Raw genomic sequence first — 24,035 nt, 5'->3', positions numbered from 1 at the left:
TAGTTCATTTGAGATCAAGCCAGGATGGGAAAGAGGCAATAGAGGTATAGGCTGGGTACAGTGAATGGCGTTACATGAAAGTGACATGGTTCATGATAGATCTATACACTGCACAGCACTTTTGAGTGCAATTTGGTCAGTCGGACCATCTAAACTGTATGGTAGAACTTTTTTAGATGTGGGAGCCCCAGACTGCCACATATTTTGGGCAAAAAAATAGTGGGTCTAGGGAGTCTTAGGTGTGCACGTCCCCAAATAAACTGGGAAAAGTGTTGTTGAAGTATACTCATGTAATGTAAGGGTGCGTTAACCAGCAATATGCAAAAAAAAGTGCAACATTTTGGGAAGGAGTGTAATTTTAACCTTTGTGATTATGCCCAACCATGATATATGATGTTAGCTTGGTTAGCACGGAGGGGTAAATTGGCACGATATAATGAATCATACGTAGCAGTCAGCTGAATACCCAAATATGGGATGGAGTCAATAGACCAAAAAAGGTAACAAAGCTTGTAGGGAGGCAAAGTCTTGAGGGGAGGGAGTCAAACTAAGGGCCTCTGATTTGGCTTCATTAACCTTCAAATCTGAGATGGTAGCAAACTTTTCAAGGATCTGTAAGTTATGCCCTGTACACACATGCAGATTGTCGGCCGAAAAGATTCGGCCGATTTTCGGCTTGTTAGTGTGATGCTTCCAACAGCCGACAGCGCACTTTCGGCCGAAAAGAATCTGTCGTGCAAGCATTAAAATTTTTGTATGCCGACACCAGAGTGGCCGATTGTTCGCCAGTCAATACAGAATTCGGCCGACAGACAGCAGATTTGCAAGACTGGGCATGCTCAGAAAAGAAAAAACACAGGGAAAGTTAACCATCACATGACATCACTTCTGCAGTCGGCTGTAGTCGGCGGACAAAATTCTTGTGCAGTCTTTTGCACTTTTCAGCAGACACGACAGCCCGGGGACAAAAGACGGCCGATCGTTCGGCCGACGATCTGCACGTGTGTACGAGGCATTAGGGATAGAAATTATAAAAAAAGAACGTCATTGGTGAACATATTAAGCTAGTGGTGGTGTCCCGCTAGTTTGATGCCTCTAATGTCAGGGGAAGAATGGCTTAGTTGGGTGAAATTAATAACATTACTGTATTTGTGTAATACCTGATAATTATTCCACGATTCCAAAAATGCTATATTTATTTTTTGGCACAATACATTTTCATTTATTATTTATTTATAACATGCTATTTTTTCACAAAGTCTTGACTTAAAACCCAGATCAAGTATGAACAAGTGTGAAAATTTAAACTACAGATCTCTTGTGGCTTAAGGTGGTTATACTTGTTTATACAAGTTTATTTCGTAAAACTGCTATGTCTCCCACCTGCTGGGTTTAAAGCAACTTTGTTGCTAAAAATAAACAAAATCAAAAAATGTACCATACTCCAGATAACATAATCAATACTCCCCTCTACTACAGCTCACACTGCTGATCATCCCTGAATTGCAGAGGTACAGCCACTTATAAAATATATTCTCAGTCCAACACTTCTGAGTGCAGTTTTGTTTTTGGGTTCTCTGCCATGTGGTGTGTTTCCCTCATTGACCCCTACTTTACTTCAGCACAGGTATATCTTGTCTCTCTCGTCTCTACTTTACTATAGGACACAGGAGGAACGACAGCACATGGGAGAATACCTCCTGACAGCTCCTATGCCATTACAGGATACAGTAATATGTGGAATCCAGTAATTGTTGGATCTAGAAAATTTCTTTAAAGGAATTCCCCTCTCTCCCCAATCCCCCCTTCCCTGTGAAGGTTTCTCTTCCCACACCGCTGTCACTTTTTTAAAAGCAGCAGGGCTCCACCAACACTGCCATGCTATTCATTTACAGATTCCTGTGAGTAAATAAACTACAAGTACTGTCTACCACCAAGGCAGATGGACTAGTAATTTCAGTGGGCTGCGGAAGCTCTGATGAGTGCTCTTGTAGTCCTCTGATATGTCCTCTGGCTTTCAAACAGAAAGCCTGTACAGAGGTATGAGCTGAAAGCTGGAGGATATGTCTGCAGGAGCCCGCATTGCACCCATGACCTACTGATCGTGGGTGCAATGCTTTCCAGTCTCCTGAAGAAAAAAAAGGACAAATGTACTTTTTTTTCTCCTGCAAAAATATGTGCATTTATTTATTTTTTTCTGTAAAGGTGAACTTAGCCTTTAAGCAGCAGTTTTTTCTGCAATACAGCCGCGATCAATTGTTTAGATAGCAATATAAGAGTATAAAATATATTTTTTGGACTTTTTTTTTTTCAATGAAATAGTTCCTTTAACTGAATGGAACTTCTAAACATGTGTTAGTAAATCTTCTAAAACAGCTAAACAACTGTATAGTTCTGATTGTAGGGATCATAGCTGGACAGTTACATTTCTAAATGTTTCTAGTTGAAAATAAGGCTTTAATGTTTTTCTTTCCAAAGTGCATAAGTATTTAAAAAAAATTACCTTTAATAAAACCTACAGACTTAACTTTCATATATTCCAGACTGTTCTGGTTTGTTTAGACAACTATTTGTCTGTAGGCCCTCCCCCATGCCTCTTAACAGAACCTGCTTGAGAAAACAGATGTTTGCATAGATTACAATTTCCCAGGTGATCAATATTATTTTCCTCTGAGACAGACTGCAACACCTGCAGCTTCCCCTTTCCCCTCTTTATAGGTGCACACATGAAAGTCCACCCAATGCAAAGTCACTTTTTTTTGTAATGATTGTGATTGGCAATGCTTTTTTCATAGACAGATCATACATGGATGAGTGGCTGCCATCTAAAATATATAGGCACAAGTTGACTTTTTGCTCAAACTAAATGCATTAAACCAGCCTGATAAGAAACTGATCAACAGTTATATTTTTGAAAAACAAAGTTATATGAAAAGTTTTGGGAAAAATGACGAATAGGGATAACCAATATACCTGGGTTTGATTTGTGGGGGGTTCCTCAAAACTTGCTTCAAATCAGCAAATCCAAATTTAGCAGCAAACTGCATTGATATTAAATTGAACTTGATACTGAATTCTTTTTATGAAAGATTTGCTTTAAACAACAGGCCTGTGGGGGAAAAAATATTAAATTAGCCATCAACAGATAGGAAATATTCTTTAAAAACAATAAATAGGAAAGATGTTCTGTAAAGTTTTACAAAAAAAGTTTTTTTTTCTAGCTAATGATTGGTTATTTATGGAGCACCCATGTTCACCTCTAGTAATGCTAAAAAAATAAAATAAAAACATGGTCTGAACCTGAGTTTGGACAATCCTGCAAGTAAGCTGTCAATCCTGAGCCACTCAGATGTGGTGGGGAGATTCCCTGCCCTGAAACTATAGTTACACAAAGGAGAAGCTAATTACATCATTGGCCTAATATGGGGACACTAGTCTTGGTGACCCTGGTGACCACCAGAGATTTCCCTCACTTCAGAGGGAGCTCCTCTCACTTCCTGATGTGGTTACAGGATTGAAAGTAAAAGGAAATCTCCTAATGGGATACAGATGGAAAAAACCTGACATGGGCTATACCCTCTCTTATTCTATCCAAAATGAAAAAAAAAATGCTCTCAGTTCAAATCTTTACATTTAATCAGTCATTCACTCTTCTATAGTGCCTCATTCTACTTTCTAAGATGGGAAGACTTAGAAGACTTATTTCTCCCTAACCTACCTGCTCTAAATTAAAACTGTTATTTCTTCTTGAAAAAAAGGTTAAAAGGTACTTTAGCAGAATGTGTGTGCCAAGCAGTAATCACTGCCAGTGGAGTCGGTAGCCATGCCTCACAACTCATAGCTGCAGCAGGAATCTCTGACAGAATTCCTAGAGTTCTTTTTTAACTGATGATTTACATTCAGTAATAGCAAATAATCAAAACCTCCAGACAGCTGCTTTAGACCAGTGGTCTCCAAACTACAGTCTGCGGGCCAGATGCAGCCCTTTGTTCGCAATTATCTGGCCTTTGGAGCAGTATTCCTCTCATTGACATTAACAATGTAGCATTATTCCTTCCACTTACACCATGATCAGGAATAATTCCTCCTAATAACACCAACAATGGGGCACTATTCCTCCTTCTGATACCAACAATGAGCACCTAATTTTACCACAAAAAAATGGGAAAAATGATTGACTCGAGTTTAAGCCTAGGGTGGGAAATGCAGCAGCTACTAGACCCAACTGGACCACCACGGGACCCAAAACAGGGTCCCTGCGGGCATGGTGCAGGGGCTGTGGACACGGTACAGGAGAATTCAGGGCTGCAGGCATGGTACAGGAGAATGCAGAGCTGTGGGCATAGTACAGGAGATGCAGGCCCTTGGGCATGGGACAGGAGAATGCAGGGCTGCAGGCATGGGACAGGAGAATGCAGGGCTGCGGGCATGGTACAGGAGAATGCAGGGCTGCGGGCATGGTACAGGAGAATGCAGGGCTCCAGGCATGGTACAGGAGAATGCAGGGCTGCAGGCATGGTACAGGAGAATGCAGGGCTGCAGATATAGTACAAGAGAATGCGGGGCTGCGGGCATACTACAGGAGATGCAGTACTGCGGGCATGGTACAGGTGTACCATGCCCGCAGCATTGCATCTTCTGTGGTATGCCCACAGCCCCGCATAATGGCAGGCAGTTCAGCTGTGGAGGAGTCTCACTTACCTGTTCCTGAGGCGTCTTAGATTTAAAAATGGTGCTGCCCGGCGCTAACACGTCACTACGCATGCGCCGCCGCTCGGGAAATCCTGTACACATTCGGGCTTTCCTGAGTGGCTGCGCATGCCTAGTGTGCATGTCGGGCCGGCCGTGGACATCTTTTTTTTGTTATGACTCGAGTATAAGCCAAGGGGAACTTTTTCAGCACAAAAAATGTTTTAAAAAGACTCGGCTTATACTCGAGTATATACGGTAAGTTGAATTTGTATGTAAGTTGGAACAGGTACAGGTTTTTAAGTGTATTTTTTACTTTTTTTGGATAGCATAGTGAAGGGTTAACACCCATGTAACATTTATTTTGCTGTGTGTACACCTGTTCAGAAGATTTCACCTCACTTTCTGTCCCTGTGACAATTGGATTTTGAAAATTTTGGGTTGCTGTGGAAACAAGGATTGGTGATAAAGATTCAGTGGAGGCATCTTTTTCCTATGATAACTCTTACAGGAGTGATTTTCCCTTCCTAGGGGTAGATTTCCTATCACTTCCTGTTGTCTCCCTCCGTTTGTGAGTAGGAGTCATTTTTAAGTCAGATGTTTGTAATTTGGGGGCTGTCTTTAATTTGAAGAAATCTTCAATAGTTTATTTTTCTATTATGTGGTTTAACTGTCAAAACTCTGATGTGCTAGCCTAGTCATGTGCAGTACGACATCAATATCCAGAAAGTACAAGTCATAGAACTACATTATAAGATCTGTTGTTATGTATTTGCATCACTAATTCTAAAGTTACTGGAGCACAAGTCTGCATAATATTAAAACTATACTGATAAAGTTGCACTGCGGAAATCAAAATACTTTCCAGTGTTTTTACTGTAACCCAAAAGTGTTTTTTATCCCAACACACCATACCAGAATAATCTTGGACACGGCTATATATTTCTGCATGTTTGCACAAGAATTTCCCACAATTTTGAAAAAGCAACAAATCCCTGTATATTAATTGTGCTCATGCAATAACTTGGAAGCCACATGTGGTTTTCAGCTATATTGTTTGGTGAAGCACATACACATATAGTACATGCATAGCTACCACTAACTCCAAACAATTACTTTAAACGGAATGCACCAACAGGAGTGCTTTGTATACCAAACTTGAATGTTAGCAGCCTTTGCAGTTCCAGTACTTTGAAAAATTGTTACTAGCTCTATTTACAGGACTATTTTAGTTTTAACCACTTAAGCCCTGGAAGATTTTACCCCCTTCCTGACCAGGGCCAATTTTGCGATTCGGCACTGCGTGATTTTAACGGACAATTGTGCGGTTGTGCGATGCTGTACCTAAACGAATTTGATGTCCTTTTTTTCCCCACAAACAGAGCTTTCTTTTGGTGGTATTTGATCACCTGTGCGATTTTTTGATCATGCGCTATAAACAAAAAAAGAACGTAAATTTTTCAAAAATAACAATATTTTTCACATTTTTTTATATGAAATTCCCCCAAAAAAAATGTAAAAATCAAAATTTTTTAACATTTTCGGCCAATTTGTTTTATGCTACATATGTTTGGTAAAAAAAATCGCAAAAAGCGTATTTTGATTGGTCTGCGCAAAAGTTATCGCGTTTACTAACAAAGGGAAAGATTTTTGTCATTTTTGTTGTTTTTTTTTTTAACGTGTAATGGCGGCGATCTGCGATTTTTTTTGCGATACTGCGACATTGCGGCGGACAGATCCGACCCTTGACTGACATTTTTGACACTTTTGGGGTTACCAGTGACATTTCTACAGTAATCAGTGCTATACATATGCACTGTTACTGTAAAATTACACTGGCAGTGAAGGGGTTAACTTTTTTTGAGAGGGAGGGGTTAACCCATGTGTGTCCCTAGGGGCGTGATTCGTGATTGGCTGTGGCTTGAGGTGTAGGAACAGTGATCAACGGTCCTACATAGTAGAACCGTGTGATCACTGTTTCTACACAGGGGAGAATGACAGGCGGCTTGTTTACATCAGCCGCCTGCCTTTCTCCCTCTGCACCGACGATCGCCGAGTGTATATACGTCACTTTGCCTGTGAGAGGCTGACCGCCGCAGTATATGTACTTGCGGCGGTCGGCAAGTGGTTAAATGAGGAAAATAAAACTCAGCCCAAAGGGAAGTTGATGCCCATAGTGACCTATCAAATGTCATCTCTTACTGTGTCTAAAAAGGCAACAAGGACAACTTGTTTGGGTAAAGTGTTAACAAGTTTCATTTGTGTCACTTGTAATGGGCATGTTCTGAATCTAATACTTAAATAAAATAATTTACAAAAGAAAAAGGAAACAAATCTAGACTTTTGGTCCAATGTTCTTTTCTTCTGCTTTTTATAGATTTGAAACTGTGCCCATAACAATTTTTCATTTTTTTTTAAACCTGAGATCAAATAGTCAGATAGAGGTAGTATTGTATTTTTATCTTCAAAATGTTTAACATTCATTTCTAGTAATATTAGGTGTATTGTTTTTTAATTACATCAACAAAATCTACTTAGAAAGCAAGCAGAAAAAAAAAAGAAAACTCCAGCCAGTGATGTAAATGAAAAGCATTCTTTCTAGGGCAACCAGCAGAATGGGTTAAAGAAAATATATTCGGTTGCATCTGCTTACCAAATCCCTTACTTTAGTAGAAATTCAAATTTTGTAAAGATTATTCGTTTTATTGATGCATATAATTATAATCACAAGCCATCTGCTGATTTGGCAGGCATGGGTGAAATTCTCTAACTCTCATAACCTTTCAAGTACAGTACCCTTGGGACTCTATTTCACTTTTATATTTTGGAAAACATGTAGGGACAAACAAGAGAGGTCACCTGGTGAATGTCAGACCTGGAAAATGAGTTTGTGCCGTTAGTGTGGTGGCTATAAAAGAAAATATTCCATGTTCTTTTTTTTCTTTTTTTTTTTTGGATAGAAATTAACAGAGTTTCCAAAATGATCATTGGGAAATTATCTGTTTGGGCACTAGTTCTCTGCACAGTAAAAGAGGAAGGATTTTCTATGCGGAAAAAAAAAGTTTAGCACTAATGCTGCAAATAATTTTAGCAACAAGCAAACATCCATTATTGACTTCAGTTTACTATATTTTCTTCTATTAATTCTAAAATTCATACTGCCTAACTAACGCAATTTTAACACATTTCATAAATTTGCACTTTAACATCAGAAATATAGAACTGCTGTGCAGTTAATATATTTTATGTGAAAATTGCTAACAAAGTTCAATGGCACTCTCACATTTTAATACATCTGCCAGTCTATTTTTCCTGTACATTATTCAGTGACATCTGACTTAATTTTTGATACAAGCTGCATTATAATCTACTAAGTACTCTCATGCTGAAGCAAAGGTCAATGTAGCTCCACATTAAAACATAACATGATCTTGTTCATCGAGAAGGTTTTAGCACCTCTCAAGAGTGGCAAATGTTTAGATGACATATTCAAGGGTACAAATTATGTAATACAATAAACTTATCATATAAACAGAGAGAGAAGGATTTCATGGAGTAACCTTTGTTATATTCACCTTTATCTATTTTCTCCTTTATATGTATTCAGAATGTTACAATCATTTGTATTTTAGATGTTTTACTATTTAAGACATAAACATGGTCAGTTATGGAGCCTGTAAGCTAATTTTAAATTTAGTTAAAGGATTTGTGTTTTACAATGGTAACTTCTAGAAGAATCCTAGACTGGCTTATCAATTATGAGTGTCCCATACCTGGTCAGTGAGCCTGATGTGTGGAGGAAGGCCTCTCATACAGCTTCGGATCAAGGGCCACTGGTAGTGAGACAGAAGCCACAGGAGCATGATGAGGTGAGTTCCTGTTATCATTCAAGTAGTCTGCATGGCAGGGAGTCAATGAGTAGATGTGGAAACAGAGCAGGCTGATAGTAGGTGAACTGGCACAATGCTTGGCTGGTGGCAGACTGTAGTAGAAAAGACAAAAAAGAAAAAGAGGGGCGCACCGACCTAGTGCATTACCTAGCAGCATCTTTTCTGGCTCTGAGGAAGGGGGTTCGCCCCTGAAACGCGTCAGCCTAGCCACAGCAGCCCCATGCGACTATTTGCATGCTCATTCGTCACAATTGGGACCTGGCTACCTTGGAGACTGTATATGCTATTCTTGATGTGTGTTGTATCACACCAGTCTTGTGAGTACTTTGTACACTTTTTAATATTTTAATAAATGTTTTTATGGTAATGCACTAGGTCGGTGCGCCCCTCTTTTTCTTTTTTGTCTTTTCTACCAGTGGTTCTGGATACCCTTGATCCTGAAGGGGGCAGCAAGACCAAACAGCTCTCTTTACATCTGAGTTTGTAGTGCACCTCTTTCTACTCCATCAGACAGCACTTGAGCGCAGGAGGTTTTGTTTTTACTGGGCAGACTGTAGTAAGCAGCTGGAAGCAGGAACAAGATTAAAGCTTGCTGGACTGGAAGCTGTAGCAGGCTGGATGAGCGAGGTGTAGGGTCAGATAAGGCAGCAGCCAGCGGTCGGGCAAATTAGGCATAGACGGCATATAGCAGGATAGTCAGGTAACAAGCCAACTCAGCACTGGGAGATCAATCAAGCAGAAACAGGAGGCAAAAGCAGGATCCAAAGACAAGCCGGGGTTGAGATCAGTAGTAGACAAACCCAAGTCAGAGGTAAGCCGGATTAAGATCAGAAGTCACACTGAATTAGGATACAACACACAGAAGCTGTAGACCAAACAGCAGTGAGTCCATACTGAAGCCTGCTTAAATAGCCTGCTTGGCACCAGCATTAGTGACAGACGCATGGATAGATGCGCGAGTGAGCATACACACGCATAGATTCATGAGTGCGCATGCACATGAGCCTTTGCCCACTTCCAAGCACATCTGCTCGGGCATTTGATGGTCAGCACCACGGACATGCCTTCCCTGACAGTGAGTGAATATGGTGGGCTGCTACTCGCCCTCATCATATATACCCTAGTAGCAAGGCCTTTGCAAATGATTTATGTTGTAGTGTGTCTACCTGCTACAGTATTTAAGAGGATTTGTTTGCTTCTTACTTTTAAGAAGTCTTTAATCTACATATTGGAGAATGCAACAGTAAGAGTGATACTTTTCCTGATGTTCAAGTAGCATTGAGTCTTTGGTACATGTAAGATTAGAGCTTGTAATACTAGCATGGGGGATTCACTAATGAATTCTAAATGTATTAGAAGAGAGCAGATAGCCCAATAATCTCCACTCATAACTGAAAAATTGAAGTTTGGGGCAAACTTAGCCTTTAAATTCTTGTGAGTGTTTGGAAAGATGACATGGCTGTCAGACCAGATTGCTTTTTTCAAAAAGGTAATCAAAACAACTCAAACCCAGATCTGAGTTAAGGGTTAATCCTTACCAAAACTTACATTTCTAATACAAAGGGTGCATTAGAGACATTCTGTACAATAGCTATGAGACAATATCCACAAAAATTGTTCAGTAACTGGGCAGTATATAAGCAGCTTTGATAGGCTGCAATATAAGAGGGGGGAGACGAGGCAGTTTTATCTTGAAATAGAAATTAGGGTGGATTATTTCAGAGAAAATAGCTGCACATATTGTTCAGTGACTGGACAGCATGTTAGCAGCTTCTAAGATCAATATGTAAAAGAATGAGACAAAGCAACTATAGCTTGAAATAACATTTAGAGTGGATTATTTCCCGAGACAATAGCTATACATATTGTTCAATGACTGGACAGTATGTAAACATCTTGGTAAGGTCATAATATTAAAGGGAGAGATTAGGCATGTTTTATCATGAAATAAACATTAGATTGTATCATTTAAGAGACATTATTGTTATTTGACTGGACAGTAAGTAAGCAGCTTGGTTGGACCGCAGTTTAACAGGGTGATAGGAGGCAGGTTTTAACATGAAATAAATATTAGAGGCAATATCCAAAAAAGATTGCATACTGTCTAGTCACTGCACAAACAGCTACGAATATTTTTAAATGCCAACGTACCAGAATAGGCCACAAACTTGAAGCACATTTCACAATTTTCCTTGCAGAAAACGCTTGCAAGCTGGGGTCAAACAGCAGAAAGATTGTGTGGCACCTTAAAAAGCCAGAGCACCTCCACAAGCTTTCAGATGCAACACAGGATTTACCTTGTAGCACACAATACAATTGGCCAACTGGGTTCCATCTGCCAAAGCATTGTGTGGAACTTTTACATTGGAATATGCCACAAACTTTGAGGTTCAATACAGGATTTACCTTGCAACTCAATTTCACCTGTGGAAACATTGTGTGACACCTTCACAGTGCCAGCACTCTGGAAAAGGTTGCAAAATGCAAGATACAGTGCAGGATTTACCTTGCAGGAAACATTTGAAATTTGGCAGCAGAGGTCCAGCTACAAAACAGCATGGCAGCATTATGCCTGGGACATTACATTTGTCTGGAATGCTGGTTCTTATTTTATGATTAAGCACATTATCTCTGTGTGAAATGTGTCAACCTGCTATCACCTTTGTCGTCTGGTGTGTGGTATTTGGAATATGCAATAAAATGAACTCTGACTCCAGTTGGTGTGCAGCCTTCCTTTATCTATCCTGTTTCTCAGAGGTAAGCCAGGGGTGGCACCCACACGTGGAGCAAGAAATCTGATTGATATGCTCACCTGGAGCAGCGTTCCCTTCTCTTTCCAGTTCTGAGCAGTTGCAGGATGAGGCCAGAGAGGAGGAGGGTACAGGTAACTGCGCTGTTAACAATATACAAAAGACAGTGAAACACTACAACCTCCAGTGGTGTGCCCAAGTCTGCATATTTTCCAGCCACCTATAGACTAGCCCAGTGTGCTGTGAAGGATATGTAGAAACCCTGCCCATGCTTACTGGACCAGATGTTCAGGCTCATGTGTACCCTGCTGCTGACAAAATAGTTGGGCAGCACAAGTACATTACATTCCATATGCTGGTACCTGCCACCGTGGTTTAGTGCAGACCAAAAACTTACAGAAGGGGGCTGATTCCACAAGCTAGAATATGAGCAGCTGCCAATCCAGCAGTTTTGCCAAGCTGGCATTGAATCACTGCGCTTGCAGATGATTTGGGGACATTTTTGTCTTTTGCTACAGCAGCTATGGAAGAGGCACCTGCTTTGGGTAGGATTCTGCTGTAGATGTTAGGGTGGGTGTACAAGAATTCTGCCTTCACTTTACTTTAAACTTCATGGCCCTATGACCCTCTTTCATACTTGATATGGAAAATAATAACCCTCTCAAACCCTTTTGTTTGCCACTAGAGGTCGTAGATGTTGCTGAACATGCAATAGCAGAATCTTGTGGAGAGGGGAGAGATGTGGAAAGAAAGAAGTGCTGCCCTCTTGCTGATGACTTATTTAATTTAGTTGCTGCTCCAATCACCAAACTGTGGTGCAGAGTCTTCCCATGCATGTAGTACACAATTTACTAGTACTTTTAACATGGCTAATACACTGCAGGCAGGGACTGCAAACCATGATAGTTCTGCCAGTGTTAAAAAAAAGTAAATCCACAATGCAGAACTCTGTGGACTGGCCCTGGGAATAGTAGTGGTCTGTTCCTGTGGGGCAGTTCCGTCATGTGGATTAGGGTGGCTGCTCCCACCAGTCTACTGAAAGCTGCAACTGCCGCTGTTAAAAGCCCCCCCACTCCATGGCCGGCCCTACCATGGGTCCCGCTGGGTCCATTGGACCCAGGCAGCACTTTGAGAGGGGCAGCAAATTGACTCCCAAGATTTTTTTCCAGCAGCTTTGTGTGTCATCAGTTTGTGGTGCGTTACGGGAGGCATTTACCCAGCTCCTACTGCCACCTGTAGTGCAAACTGATGAGTATGAGGAGGCGGAGCGTCTCCTTCGGGGAACGTCCCTCATGTTATCACAGGTGTGCGCAATGACTTCAGACATCAGCACTTTCCATCTCATGCAGGGCAGGCTGGATCTTCTAGGGCAGTGGGTGTGGCAGACACAGTAGTGACAGGGGTGACAGGAGGAGAGACAGTGGGTGTTTGGTGAATCGGTCCGGTGGTGAGTTATGGAAGAAGATAACAGTATATATAATATTTTCAAGATTATATATATATAATGGATGTGGGGGCCTTCTGGTGGGCCTGAATTTTTTTTTTGGAGGGGGGGGGCAGAATTTCATTCTTGGACCCAGGCAGCACAATGTCTTGGACCAGCCCTGCCCCCCTCTGATGCATGTGTGTTTAAAAATATAAAAAGCCCAACCAATAAAACTTAAAAAGTCTATGAGGGGAAGGGGGGACAACAGATAAGCAGCAACTACACTTTTCGCTGACACACAAAAAAAGTGGTTCTATAAAGTATTCTCTGAATTGTGAACCGAGGGTGGTAAACGAGAATATGCAACCCACCACACTGCAATCCACAGTAGCTTTGCACAGTACAGCACTGTAAAGAAACTAACACTCCCTACACACAGACTATAAGTTAAACTTTTAAACCTAAACTTTTCCAACACACACTTATAAATAGCTGCTGGGGAACCACCCTATTATAGTGAGAGGGCAGGTATATAATAAAGCCTTCATTATTGGCCCTTTAAAAGCCATGCGGTGCATCATGTTTAAAAATAAACTGGCACAGTGAAACCCTGCTATAGTTCTCTAGGTCACTGAACCTTGAACCCATGATAGACTCAAAATCAATTCTCATCCCTATTCCACTGAGACTGAGAAGATATGTCTGATGAGCCAAGCACAAAGGCTACAGTTTATTAGTGTCAAATATATAAAGAAAGTTATTTGCTCAAGTATCTAAACAACTGAAAGCCTGCTCAAGAAGACCAGCTAGGATAAGTCACACGCAGGGACTTTTACTGAATTTTTTCACTCTGACTTCTCCATAACTTTTATGTTTACACCTATTTATGGACCTGGTTTACTAACATACAGTTTACAGTATGTGTGAATGGCTGTTCATAAATGCTGCCCCGATGAGCAGGTCATCAGGGCATGGCAAGCAGTGTTGGACTTTCACTGATCCGAGCTGTGGGTGGTTGACGAGCTCATGCAGAGTGACCGGCTTAATTGCAATTGCACTGAAACAGATTTTTACAGCCGTTTTTTGGGATTCAGTGAGGATCTTTTATTATCAGATATTTTGTGAATCTATTTATAAACCACTTCTGGGCCGAAAGGTTTTGCCCCCTTAAAGGCCAGGCCATTTTTTTGGGATTGGGCCCTGCATTACTTTAACTGACAATTGCGCGGTCGTGCAACACTGTACCCCAATAAATTTGATGTCCTTTTTCCCACAAATAGAACTTTCTTTTGGTGGTATTTAATCAGCTGTGCGATTTTTTTTTTTTTTTTTGCTATAAACAAAAAAAGAGTGACAATTCTGGAAAAAAATAATATTTTTCACTTTCTGCTATATAACATTCCCCAACAAAATATTTAAAAATCTAATTTTGTCATCATTTTAGGCCAATTTGTTTTCCGCTACATATTTTTGGTAAAAGAAATTGCAATAAGCGTATTTTGATTGGTTTGCGCAAAATGTATCACGTCTACAAACTAGGGGAAAGGTTTATGTCTTTTTTATTTATTTAACTGTTTTACTAGTAATGGCTGCGATCTGCAATTTTTAGCAGGACTGCAGCAGACAAATCGGACCCCTAACTGACATTTTTGACACTTTTGGGGGGACTAGTGACATTACTACAGTAATCAGTGCTAAAAATATGCACAGTTACTGTAATAATGACATTAGCAGGGAAGATGTTAACCCAGGGGTGATCAAAGGGTTAATTGTGAGCCTAGGGGAGTGTTTTCTAACTGTATGGTGGAGGGACTTGTGGAATGAACACAGAGACCTGTGATCCTAAATAGGAGGATCACAGGCTCTTTCTGTTCATTCCAGAGAGAACAACGGTCAGCTGTGTTTACAACTGCATACTGTCGTTCTCTCTCAGTGGGGAGCGATTGAGGGTGCTCGCTGGGAGTCGCTGCCGCCGCTCCCATGGATCGGCTACCCCGCTTCCTATGGGGGCAGGCGCACACCTCCGGCATCGCGCGCGCCCACAGGAACGTTCCCGCAAACTGCCATACAGGTACGGTGGTTTGGGAAGCCAAGCCAGCCTGCGGCTGGCGGTCGGCAAGTGATTAAAATATATCTCAAGAGTATTAAACTATTTGAGTTTTATATATATATATATATATATATATATATATATATATATATATATATATATATATAAAACATGCATGGAGTACTGGAGGAGAGCTCTATTATCCCATGAAAGGGTGTCCCTAATAGTGTTTGGCCACACATGGATTGAAATTGTCCTGTTCAGCTGGGACAGGCTTCTCTGAAGAGATGAGTTTTCAGGGATTGTCTGAAAGTTGACAAAGTAGGAGATAGACATATTGGGGTAGAGCATTCCAGAGGATGGGAGAGGCTCTGGAGAAGTCCTGGAGGAGAGCATGATTTTTATGTCTGCCTGTGTCCTCTTTTCCAACAAGGTCACAGACAGCAATAAAAAAACCTATCAGGGGTTGTACACCTGCCCCATTTACTAATGAAACAAATGCTTTTTATTGTTGCCTGTGTCCCTATTTGAAAAATCTTGAAATCCTGCCCCAATGATGCAACAAACATGTAGGAAAATCTCCTTTGTGGGAACACAGACAACAATTGTCACCTAAAATAGTTTTTTATGGTGTTGAGACTACAGCCTCCAGTAAAGGGTATAACCCATCCCGTGGTCCAGTCCAAACAATTAATAGATTGTCTATGCATCAAAGCCAGCACATTACTTGTTTCAGCCAGATTGTGTAGTTTTTGTCTATACCAGGGGTCCTCAAACTACAGCCCACGGGCCGCATCCAGCCTGCAAGCATCATGAACCCAGGCCGCCGGGCCGCTGGCAAATGCAGAACCCAGGGACGGACTGGGCTGACATCACTTTGTCTGACTTAAAGCAGAGCGAACCCGGGGGCCTCAGTATTTAGAGAGGAGGAGGATTTAACTTCCTCCTCCTCCCTCGCTCCACCCCAATCAGTTTAGCTCCACTCACCTCCTCCATCATCTCAGGTGGCATGGTCAGAGGAGAAAGAACTGCAAGGACTTGAGGTCTGAGGTGAGGCTGACTGAGCTCTGAGGATGGATCATGTGTGTCATGGGGAGCCAGGCATTGCAGAGACACCCATACAAAGAGGAGGGGTTCATGCTGGGAATTGTAGTCCTTTGCTTTTGGAGGATGTGACCCCCCCATAAATGAAGGGCTACAGATCCCAACATGAAACCCTCAGACCTAAGGATGCGATACCCCCAACTAGTTAAGGACTACAGGCCCCAGCCTGAACCCATGAGATCTAAGGGGTTCATGCTGGGACTAGTACTCCTTCATCTTTGGGGGGGGGTCACAACTTTAGATCTAAGGGGTTCATGATGGGACTAGTAGTCCTTCACTTTTTGGGGGGGGGGGGTCACATCCTTAGATCTCAGGGGTTCATGATGGGACTTGTAGTCCATCACTTTTGGGAGGTATGAACCTCCTAAAAGTGAAGGACTGCAAGTTCTAGCAAGAACCCCTCAGAGCTGAGGACGTGACACCCCCTCCTAACTAGTGAAGGGCTATAAGTCCCAACATGAGCCCCTGAAATTTTAGAATGTGACCCCCCAAAAGTGAAGGACTACTAATCCCAGCATGAACCCCTCAGAGCTGAGGACATGACAGCCCCCCAACTAGTGAAGGACTATAAGTCCCAGCATGAGCCCCTGAGATCTAAGAATGTGACCCCTTAGATCTCACAGGTTCATGCTGGGACTTGTAGTCATTCACTAGTTGGGGGGTCAGGTTTTCAGCTCTGAGGGGTTCATGCTGGGACTTAATGTGCATATCTGGTGTATATAACAGAGTGAGCAGGTATTTAATGTGCATATCTGGTGTATATAACAGAGCATCTCTTTAGCCAAAAGCAGGTCCATACTTCCCACTGAAATGCTTACAAGTTTATGTTGATTAAAATCGTTCTTCATTTTATTAATAAATATTGTATTGTTTTTCCTGTTTTTTTGTGCACTGCAAATAAAATATGTGCATAGGAATTCGTTCATATTTTTTTCAAACTATAGTCCCCAACAGTGTCTGGGGGACAGTGAACTGGCCCCCTGTTTAAAAAGTTTGAGGACCCTTGGTCTACACAATAGATGTGTCAGAGTTGCCCAAGCAGCAATTAGCATATGAGGGTGTGCAGCACATCCCCATTGTCACTCCCTGAACTTGTAAATATGTCTTATCCATAAATGTAAAGAGGTTTCTAGTTAAGATAAACCTCAATAATTGATGAATACATTTATTGAGGGGCCAAGTAGATAGCGTAGCTCTGGGACGCATAAGGAAGCCAGGTGGTTGCCAGGTGACGCTCTATGCGTCCTTGATTACCGCTTGTACTTCCTTAAAGAGGCTTGCCTTTGCTGTGGGCAGACACCTCAGATTGGCCGAAATGCGTCAGCTTATCTCCCTGCTGTTCGAGGACACGCCGAGAACTATAGGACCACAGAATTCAAATGTGCACACTGTTTTACCTTTACTAATGTAAGTAGATGCGATTAAACGTCCTTTTTTGACAAAACCTACTACACTATGAGTTTATTGTCTTTGCGGGTCCTTGCTAACACTCCCTGTTGAACTAATGAGTGGATTATACCATCATGCCTGCCATGGGAGCCTAATGACTGCTTATGAGAAGACTCAGCTTGACACAACTACAACTATATCATTGCTTTAAAGACTAGTGTTTCTGGTAAGCAGGATTGAAGGATACACTGTGGTGCCGAGTGATCTTTTCACTTAAATTTGGTGGTGGTCTGTCTGCATGCTACATTTTAATATTGAATCAAGTTACTGCACTATGAATTTTTTTCAATCTTTTCAATATTCATGCTGGAGTATCATCATCTTATTCTCCTACTACTGAATTGACTTTCGGAGGTTCAGGAAACCCAGTTACCAGAGTGGATTTAATGACAGGCTCATTTATTTTCTCCATCTGGTAAGCAGTTTGAATCACTCTCCTTGGTTCCCTAAATCATTGAAATTGATGATCGATCATTTGATCTATTATATCTAGTGCCACATATGAACATTTTTTGGTTTAAATATAGCTCCCTAAGGTTTAAATGTTGGAGGCAGTATCTGTGTAGTTTTGACTGAAGAATCAGGGTCAGAGTCGGTTGACCCCTCATCGTAGAGGAACATCAGATCTCTGAGAGCTCTGAATTTTTTCATTGTAAAGTTTTTTATTTATTCAGTTAGATCTATTTCTAGCTTTTTCTGCTTCCATTATTTATTAAACATGTATTCAAAGGTTAGTTTACGTGAGGACAGCAAAAGATCTTTTGTAATTTCCATAGTGTCTATAGAATGTGTCAGACAAAAACCAAATCCCAGTTGTAGTACTGAGATTTGTTCTAAGGTGAGTGATATGGTAGTCAGGTTAATGATATTAAATTCTGTTTGGAGTACGCAAGGATGTGGAGTCTGAAGCCTTTAAATTGCCCTTTTTGGCGAGTCTGGGTTTAGTGACTGTGAGTTTAAGAAATCATCAGGTTGTGTATTCTGTGTTTTAGATGTGACAGAACTAGTACCCTTGTATAATACTTTCAGGAGAACCCGTGTTAAGTTACTAACACCGGAACTAATGTCTCCCAATTGTGGTGAATTGGGGCACTTTTTACTCCTAGGGTCATTGGGGGTGTACCCACCAGCATTCCGAGTGCGCTTGAGTGACCATGCCCATGACAGTTGAGGTCCAGATGCTCATGGAAGAGCCTGTAAAGATATAGAAGTAAAGTTAGAAGATTCCCACATTTTTTCAGTTTGAGAAAGAGATTGATTAGATGGGTTTCTTTGTCTAATTCTGAGGGAATGTTGCTTCTTAGTTGTCCATTTATAGACATAGTAAAATAGCATATTCCAACGCTGAAACGCTTTGGATAGAACGCTTAAATGCACTTTAATGATATGCACACGTTGAAACCCTTTTTATGACCATTCAGGTTTTAGTATATTAATTTGGCTTTTCTCATTTATTTTTCTCCCCTTCTTTTCTATTCCCCCTCCCCTCCCCCCTCTTTCCCCACTCCCCCCCCCCTTTCTTCCCCATTTATTCTCCCTCTTCCCCCATTTCTTTCTTCTTCTCTGCTCCCATGTTTCTTTTCTTCTTCTTGGTCTTCTCTTTATTATCTTTTTTCCCTCCCTTTTGTTTTTTTCCCCCTTTATCCAGGCTTATATATCCAGGCATCCCATATTTTGTTGTTACTATGTGATGCAAAGCTCATTATTATTATATCACTATGTGTATCTACACTTTGTAAAGATTCCATTTATTTTTCTTACTTTGTTTATAGTTTTGTATTGAGGAATACTTTGTTATACTAGGTTTACAACATTGTCTATTGTGATCCATTGTGATATTTGCCTCTTGGGATGATATTCATTCTGACCAGTTCATGGCGCCCTTGGTGGTTGAGCATGCCATGCCTGTAGAAGGAGGTTTAAATGGGAATTCCCTTAGGAGCCCCTCCTTCTTTCTTGTGAGCTGCTTTAGCACAGGGCTGAACCTTTGGCATGCACACTGAGGATAGTGCCTTGCGCCCTACATATATGTGTACCTGGTTCATGGCCAGCCTCCCTTGACAGGCCATTGGGCGGGTGCTTAGTCGGCCTTCCGCCCGGCCTCACTCGGTTTCAATAATAGCAATGCACATCGTTAAAATCCTTTTTCCCGAACCTTCCAAATATATATAATCCTTTTTCCCGAACCTTCCTATATATTGCAATGAATGTTCCCTGAGCAATCCTTTTAGTCATTCTGCATTGAATATAGCTGTTTATTGATTTATTTAACAAATATCATACCATTCTTTAGTTTCATCAATAAAAAAATGCCCATAGAAGCTCATGATCATGATCATGAAAAATATGGATCAAATAGTTCCCCTTGCAGTCTAAAGTAGTGAATCTGGAATGGACACAGAGGAGACATGTCCCATAAGTGAAGTGACATAGAACATCACCAAGTCTCAGTGAGTGTATCAGCATTACTAGAACCCACTGAAACTCGCAAGTCCCTGTTCAATGTACATTAATATGAAACTAGAACACTGTCTGCACCTGGATTCAGGTCGTTTTTAGCTCAGTGTCTTCTTGGTTTAGGCTCAGCTGGCTCTGGAGCAAGATAAGGTGAGTGTGAAGTAAAATGGTCATCATGAATAAGGGCTTTCACTTTCAGTCTAAGGGGAAAGGTGGTAAGGGTTAGGTTTTGGGGGGGGGGATAAAGTTAAAGGTTATGGGGGTTAAGTGTTAAATACTAATTTTGGATGTAGGTTAGTTCATAAGGTTGGGTTAAGGTACGGGTCATGCATTAACCACTTTAAGTCCGGAAGGATTTGCCCCCCTAATGACCAGGCCCTATTTTGCGATTCAGCACTGTGTTATTTTAACGGACAATTGCGCAGTCGTGTGATGCCATACCCAAATAAAATTAAGGTCTTTTTTTTCCCCCACAAATAGAGCTTTCTTTTGGTGGTATTTGATCACCTGTGTGATTTTTATTTGTTGTGCTATAAACAAAAAAAGAGCGACAATTTTGAAAAAAAAAAACAATATTTTTCACACTCTGCTATATGACATTCTCAAAAAAAAATGTAAAAACCAAAATTTTTTAGGCCAGTTTGTTTTCTGCTACAAATTTTTGGTAAAAAAATCGCAATAAGTGTACTTTGATTGGTTTGCGCAAAAGTTATCGCGTCTACTAACTACGGGAAAGATTTATGTAATTGTTATTGTTTTTTTTACTAGTAATGGCGGCGATCTGCAATTTTTTGCGGGACTGTGACATTGCGGCGGACAGATCAGACCCCTAACTGGCATTTTTTACACTTTTGGGAGTACCCTTGACATTACTACAGTAATCAGTGCTAAAAATATGCACTGTTACTGAAATAATGACACTGGCAGGGAAGGGGTTAACATTATAGGTGTTTAAGGGGTTAAATGTGACCCTAAGAGAGTGATTTTAACTGTGGGGGGAGGGTGTGACTTCTGAGATGACCATAGAGACATGTGATCCTATATAGAAGGATCACATGAGCTATGTGATCATTTCAGGGAGGACGGTTGGCTGTGTTTACAACAGCCGACCACCCTTCTCTCTCAGCGAGGATCAATCACGGGTGTCAGACGGCAATTGGAGCTGCCTGACACACGCATTGGCTTCCGCGCTGACGATCGGCGTGGGAGTGCGCCGCCGACAGGGCGCACTCGCCCCCTTGCTGCCACCAGGTGACCAACGTACCCATACGTGGTTTTGCCTGTAGGAGCCACTCTGCCGCCGTATATACATATAGTAAGCGGTCGGCACGTGATTAAGGCATAGGGTATGAAAAAAGAGTGGTGGGCAAGGTTAGGAGTTAAAGTGGTATTAAATGCAAACGCATACATTCATTATATTGCAGCTTACCAATGCTTAGATGAGATGGCTGCATTTGTTTTCTTTTTAGGCTTTCTTTGTTTTATTTCCACCTGTCAATGTGTCAGTTGTTTTTCAACTGCCCTGCAGATGTAGCAGTTAGGGGGTTGACAGAAACCATTTACCACTGACAGGGGTGCTTACAATGGTCAGCTATTATTACCCCCAAATGGAACAAAACTGTTTGCTGTAACTGCTCAAAACCGTGTTAGCTGGAGTTCAGCTTTACTTTGTTTAGTGTATCCCAATCAGTTAGTACATCCAAGAATGCTATTGTTGAAAGTGTCTCTGTTGCTACTTCATCTAGAATGTAGGCACCCTAACACAGATGAAAACAGAAGGAAAAGAGCCTAAAAAAAAGGAAACTAATGCAGCCACCACATCTAATGAGTAGTAAACTGCAATACATTATATTTTTGTTTAATGGGTTTACGACTGCCTTAAAGTGATATTAAAGAAAAATTTTTTTTTTTTTAAATAACAAACATGTCATACTTACCTGCTCTGTGCAGTAGTTTTGCACAGAGCAGCCCCAACCCTCCTCTTCTCGTGCCCCCTGTCAATGCTTCTGGCCCCTCCCTCCTGTTACCAGTGCCAGACTTCTGGTGCCAAAATACAAATGTATCATAGAAACATGCATGACTTTACTGGTTCCATGGCCCAAGGCTCTTGTTCCCTTTCTTCCCTGATAAATAATAACGATTAAGTGGTGTAAAACTTAAAAGTCCAACTCTGGGGGAATTTTAAAATGATCCCTTACACTGGGATTGTGTCTACACTGCAAGGTAAATTGTTTGTTCAGGTCTAGAAGATTTACTTGCCTCATTCCTGATTCCTCCACATTGCTAGACTGGTTCCCACAGTATAGTCTACGCTGACCTGACTAAAGATCCTGACATCATCAAGACCAATGCAAGGTCCACAGCCCTGTCCACTGGGCATCATGTGACAGTGTGACGTGTGACAGTCCACCACCGGGGTGTTGGAAGTGCCACCTGCCAGGGGAGTGGAGGTTAGGGTAAGTAAAAGAGCTTCACATTTCCCTGGGCAAAACAAGCAAGTAACCTTTGCAATGTGGGCACAACCACACTGACAGAGATATTTTTACCATTTCCCAGAGTTGGGCATCACTCTGAAGTATGCAACTCTTCTATATGTGTGGCAATACCATACAATAACTAAGTAGCTGTGAAGTCACACCACATTGACATTCCCCCCCAATCTAATATTACAGGCCCTGGGAAATGCTAAAGAGTGGAACCAATTAGGTGTTTTAGGGTTTTCACTAGTGGGATTTTTGCACTTCAACTCTCTGGCCTTCATTCTGTTTGTGTTTCACAAGCCTCCTAGTATTTATTCTAAATTATAGAAAATGCTTTGTAAGAAGAAACATCCCTTTAATACTGTAGAAACAATCATGAGACCTCAACATAGGTAGGTACAGGGTCAGGAGCAGCCTTCTTGTTGTTCCTAGAAGAAATAACCTTTCAGGTACCATAAGGCTCTACCTAAAATTGAAATGTCACTTTTGGGTGAACTAAACATTTACTGCAAAAAAACTCAACTTTTAGTAATATTTCTATATCCCTGTGTCCTCAACTTATAAAAATCAATTTATGGAAGGGCTATGGACATTTTTTAAAGATTACGCTAATGTTTTTTCATACAGGGTCACAGAGCAGCTGTCTCAGCCTTGCTGAAAATTCTAAAGTCTGATATCAGTAAAGGGTTTTACATTGTTAGATAAAGAAACTAACAGGAAAGAACAAACATTGATAAAGAGAATAATTACAATCTTTTTCATGGCAAATTACACTTCCACAAATCGCCCCCCTTCATAAAGTGGAAATCAGATTTATCTATTCAATTCACTACTGCCCAATAGCATAGAGCCTTTAGTGTGATATGCAAATCCTCGAGCTGTAAAGACCATTGAGAACTGATGTCCAAACTTATCTTACCTTACCTAAATTCCACCCTTCACAGCCTTCTCTTTATTAGAGAAAGTACGGATCCACTGGAACACTAATACATATCTTATGGTATTGTAAATACCTCAGTAGTTTCTGGAGGAAAACCTTCCAACTCCAACTAACAGAGATAATTGACTTTATAATACCACCCTCCCCAGCACTTGCAATATTGAACCTAGGTATAGATATTTTTACTCCAAATTTTCTAATTCAAATTGTTGTAACCCATACTGCTAGCTGACAGACTCATGCTTACGAGACATTGGAAGTGTCAAATTGCCACTGTCAAGTCTTCAGAAACTAGGCCCCTTTCACACATATGGGCTGTTCAGTTCATCAGTTCAGTCACGTCAAATGTATCAGTTTTCCATCCATTTTTCATCCATTTTTCATCCATTTTTCATACGTTTTTCATTTGTTTTTCATCCATTTTTCGTCAGTTGTCATCGGTTTTTCGTCAGTTGTTATCCGTTTTTCATCAGGTGTTATCCGTTTTTTCATCCGTTGTCATCCGTTTTTCATCCATTGTCATCCGTTTTTCGTCCGATCCGTTTTTTTGACAGATGAAAAATAGGGCATTCATCCGTTCAAAAAAAACGGACATTGACGGAAGCGGATGAAAACGGATGTTAACGGATGATCATCTGTTGTCATCCGTTTTTACATAGAGATACATTGATGTCCGTTTTTCATCCGTCAACGGATGGATGAAAAATGGACAAACGGACCGTATGTGTGAAAGGGGCCTTAAGGTGGTCAAAACAAACTTTGTAAAAGTATAACTACTAGCCATCCATCAAGGTAGACAT

At 41.1% G+C, this 24,035-nt stretch overlaps 1 protein-coding gene across 1 annotated transcript in view; it reads left to right on the top strand.

Moving 5' to 3' along the window:
- The first annotated feature begins 8,412 nt into the window (after positions 1–8,412).
- The window catches only part of ST18 (ST18 C2H2C-type zinc finger transcription factor), a 254,081-nt gene continuing 238,458 nt past the window's right edge, over positions 8,413–24,035 (top strand). The window contains exon 1 of the mRNA XM_082258427.1: positions 8,413–8,558. Within this exon, the coding sequence (XP_082114553.1) occupies positions 8,448–8,558 (111 nt within the window). The 5' untranslated portion in view covers positions 8,413–8,447. The remainder of the gene's footprint in view (positions 8,559–24,035) is intronic.

This window comes from Pelophylax lessonae (assembly GCF_965119305.1).
Source record: "Pelophylax lessonae genome assembly, chromosome: 5".
Classification (NCBI taxonomy): Eukaryota; Metazoa; Chordata; class Amphibia; order Anura; family Ranidae; genus Pelophylax; species Pelophylax lessonae.
Note: the sequence above shows the minus strand (reverse complement) of the source record. Positions and strands in the feature narration are given on the sequence as shown.